The sequence below is a fragment of the Mastomys coucha genome, unplaced genomic scaffold (assembly GCF_008632895.1).
Source record: "Mastomys coucha isolate ucsf_1 unplaced genomic scaffold, UCSF_Mcou_1 pScaffold5, whole genome shotgun sequence".
Lineage (NCBI taxonomy): Eukaryota > Metazoa > Chordata > Mammalia > Rodentia > Muridae > Mastomys > Mastomys coucha.
Genome location: NW_022196911.1, coordinates 53596924 through 53599966, shown reverse-complemented (window position 1 = coordinate 53599966; position 3043 = coordinate 53596924). Strand labels below are relative to the sequence as shown.

General features: G+C 45.7%; 1 protein-coding gene across 1 annotated transcript; it reads left to right on the top strand.

Annotated features, from left to right (window-relative positions):
* The first annotated feature begins 196 nt into the window (after window positions 1–196).
* LOC116078870 (olfactory receptor 2T11-like) lies at window positions 197–1150 on the top strand. The gene has a single exon (XM_031354232.1). It carries the CDS (start codon window positions 197–199, stop codon window positions 1148–1150), a length of 954 nt encoding a protein of 317 aa, XP_031210092.1.
* Window positions 1151–3043: the final 1893 nt, after the last annotated feature.

Sequence of the window (3043 nt, the reverse complement as noted above, 5' to 3'; positions counted from 1 at the left end):
CAGAAATCCGCCTGCCTCTGCCTCCCAAGTGCTGGGATTAAAGGCGTGTGCCACCACTGCCTGGCACAAGGTTGAGTTTTATTCTAAAAAAAAAAATAGGTCTAGTCTCACCTGTTTTTCTTGGATTTGCTAATGATATTCAAATGAGGTGATTCTAATTGCATTTCTAACGTTTTTCTCTGCACTGCCTAGCTCGATGCTGGGAGCCCAGGATTTTAGCAAAGGGAATGGGACCTCAGCAGACTTCATTCTCCTGGGGCTTTTCCCAGAGCTGCACCATCGGGGCATCCTCATCATTTCCATTCTCCTGATCTATCTCGTCGCGTTCACGGGGAACGCCATCTTGGTCCTCTTGATCTGGGCAGACTCTCGCCTTCACACCCCAATGTACATACTACTCAGCCACCTCTCTCTTATTGACTTGGCCTTAATTTCCACCACTGTCCCAAAGACGGTCATCAACTTTTTCTCCAGAAAGAAAAGCATTTCCAAAGTTGCCTGTGGGACCCAGATTTTCTTTTTCTTTGCCCTTGGGGGTAGTGAATGTCTCCTTCTGACCCTCATGGCTTATGACCGCTATGTGGCTGTCTGTAACCCCCTGAGATATTCAATTATCATGAACTCTAGAGTCTGTCTGTGGATGGCCCTTGTGTCCTGGGGTGGAGGAGTCCTGAATTCTCTCATCAACACCATCTACACCATGCACTTCCCCTTCTGTGGCTCCAGGGAAATCCACCACTTCTTCTGTGAGATGCCCGCTGTCCTCAGGCTGTCTTGTGAGGACACTTCCTTGTATGAGACAGTGGTGTCGGTCGTTTGCATCGTGTTTGTTCTTCTCCCGTTGGGACTCATCATGTCCTCCTACCTGCTCATCTTCCTCGCTGTTCTCCGAATGAATTCTCCAGAGGGCAGGAGGAAAGCCGTGGCCACGTGTTCCTCTCACCTGGCAGTTGTGAGCCTCTACTATGGGCCAGCCATGATCATCTACATGACCCCCGACTCTTTCCACACTCCAGAACAGGATGAAATACTCTCCATGATTAACACCATCTTCACCCCGATGCTCAACCCTCTCATCTACAGCCTGAGGAACAAGGAGGTGCTTGCTGCCCTGAGAAAAGTAATGAGTCGACGATTCATTTTAAAGTAAAAGGCAGGTATGGTGGTGCCCTTTAATCCCAGCACTTTGGAGGCAGAGGTAGACAGATCTCTGAGAGTTCCAGGGCATCCTGGTCTATGTAGTGAGTCCCAGGCCAACCAGAGCAACATAATATAATCCCAAATTGAATTCTACATACGTACCCTTATACACACAAATATATCCCTCATTGAGACGCTCCTTCTCTGTGACAAAACAGGTCAAATTGCAGAGAACAGCTGGTGGTGGGGTGTCCAACCGCCATCATCTACAACACAGGTTCCCCACGGAGGCTCAAGGAATATTGCTCTGGCATTTTAAGAGTGATCCTACCCCATTCATATTCCCTACAACATTGTCAATGGCCAATTAATTAGTAAATGCTCAATAAGAACTTGCTCTGGAACCAATCTTGCCACATTCTCAGAGAGATCATAGGAGCAGCCTCTTATTTTTCTGTAATTAAAAAAAATAATGAGAGAATGCCTCTAGGTATGAAGAGTTATGAGAATATGAAAAATGGTGCATTATGGGAGTATGGAGAATAGTGCATTATGGGAGTATGAAGAATGCATTATGGGAAAGCAGTGATGCAGACAGAAGCTGGCAGCAGTGTGAAGTACTTTGCTGTCCTTTGAGGAGGACTGGATCCTCCTGAAATGGTCATTCATAGTGGATGGAGAGTCAGAGAAACTGTGACTACATCTGGTCAGGCTCATTAATTTAAATGAAATAAGTGTGCAAAAGTGTTGAGCTCCTAGCTCTATATCATATATCCCCAAACAAGAAAAAAAATTCTATGGACCAGCTTTGTTTTCTTATGATGACCTGGACATTACATCAATTTCTGGTCCTTGGAGTTTAATGAAAGCTAATATGGTGTACTATTACAGGATCACTACAAGGAAAATTCCTCAAGTTCTTCCTCCTTATTTTTGTCTCTCTCTCTCTCACCAGTGTTCTCCACAAAAGAATGGTTAGCAAGTATTACTGACCTAACACATGAGGTCATAAGTGACTTAATCTCTCAAATTAAGCTCAAATGGGAGCATGTCCCTGGGATAGCCTCATTTCTAAGTATGAGATGTTATTCTAATGGAGGAAAGAGATGCTCTCCTTTTCAGTATTTCATGGCTCATGATGGAGGTGCACAAGCCCAAAGCCACTGACCTGCTGCAGTCACATCTCAGTCATGAGTAGCTCCTCACTCAATGCAGCAGGAGAACTGGGGTAAAGGGACCATTTGCTCCCCTTCCAGAGCTGGAACTGCATCTGCTGACACCCTGAATAAAGTCTCTCAAACAGGACGAAAAGCTCCAGGACAAGGTATTCACAGTGTGCCTTGGCATATGCAGAAAGTTAAAGTCTTGACGAGGACCACATGAAGTCCAGGGCTGGACAACCAAACCCAATGGCCAAGGACTACAAGGGGTCTTCAAGGCCTGCTGTTTAAGTACCAAGACCTGAGAAGATGTATCTAGCCTTAGATGCTGCATTAGTGACTTTTCTCTTGCTCTAACCAAGTACCTGGTAAGACAGAACTTACAAAAGGGGAGATGTGTTTTAGTTCGCAGTCTGAGGGAAAGCACGGTGCCTGTGGGAGGCTGCTTGCTCACTTCTGGGTGAGTAGGAAAGTAGAGCAAGCAGCAATCATTCCTTACACAGCTTCATTTCTCCATTGTTGTCCAGTCCAGGACACCATCTCATGATGATGTCCAAATGGGCGGGTCCACTCCTAATCCTCTCTGAAAATACCCAGAGACAGATACAAAGGTGTCCCTCGATAATGTCCTTTGGAATTCTTAACCCAATAAAGTTGACAATGAAGATTAACCAGCATAAACACCATGTTTGAAAAGTTGTTGGCCAGTGGGTGAGAGAGCTGGATGCCAAGCTTGATGGTCC

What these genes read in the sequence shown, in the direction of transcription:
- LOC116078870 (XM_031354232.1), top strand. Translation starts at nt 197, where the DNA reads ATGCTGGGAGCCCAGGATTTTAGCAAAGGGAATGGGACCTCAGCAGAC.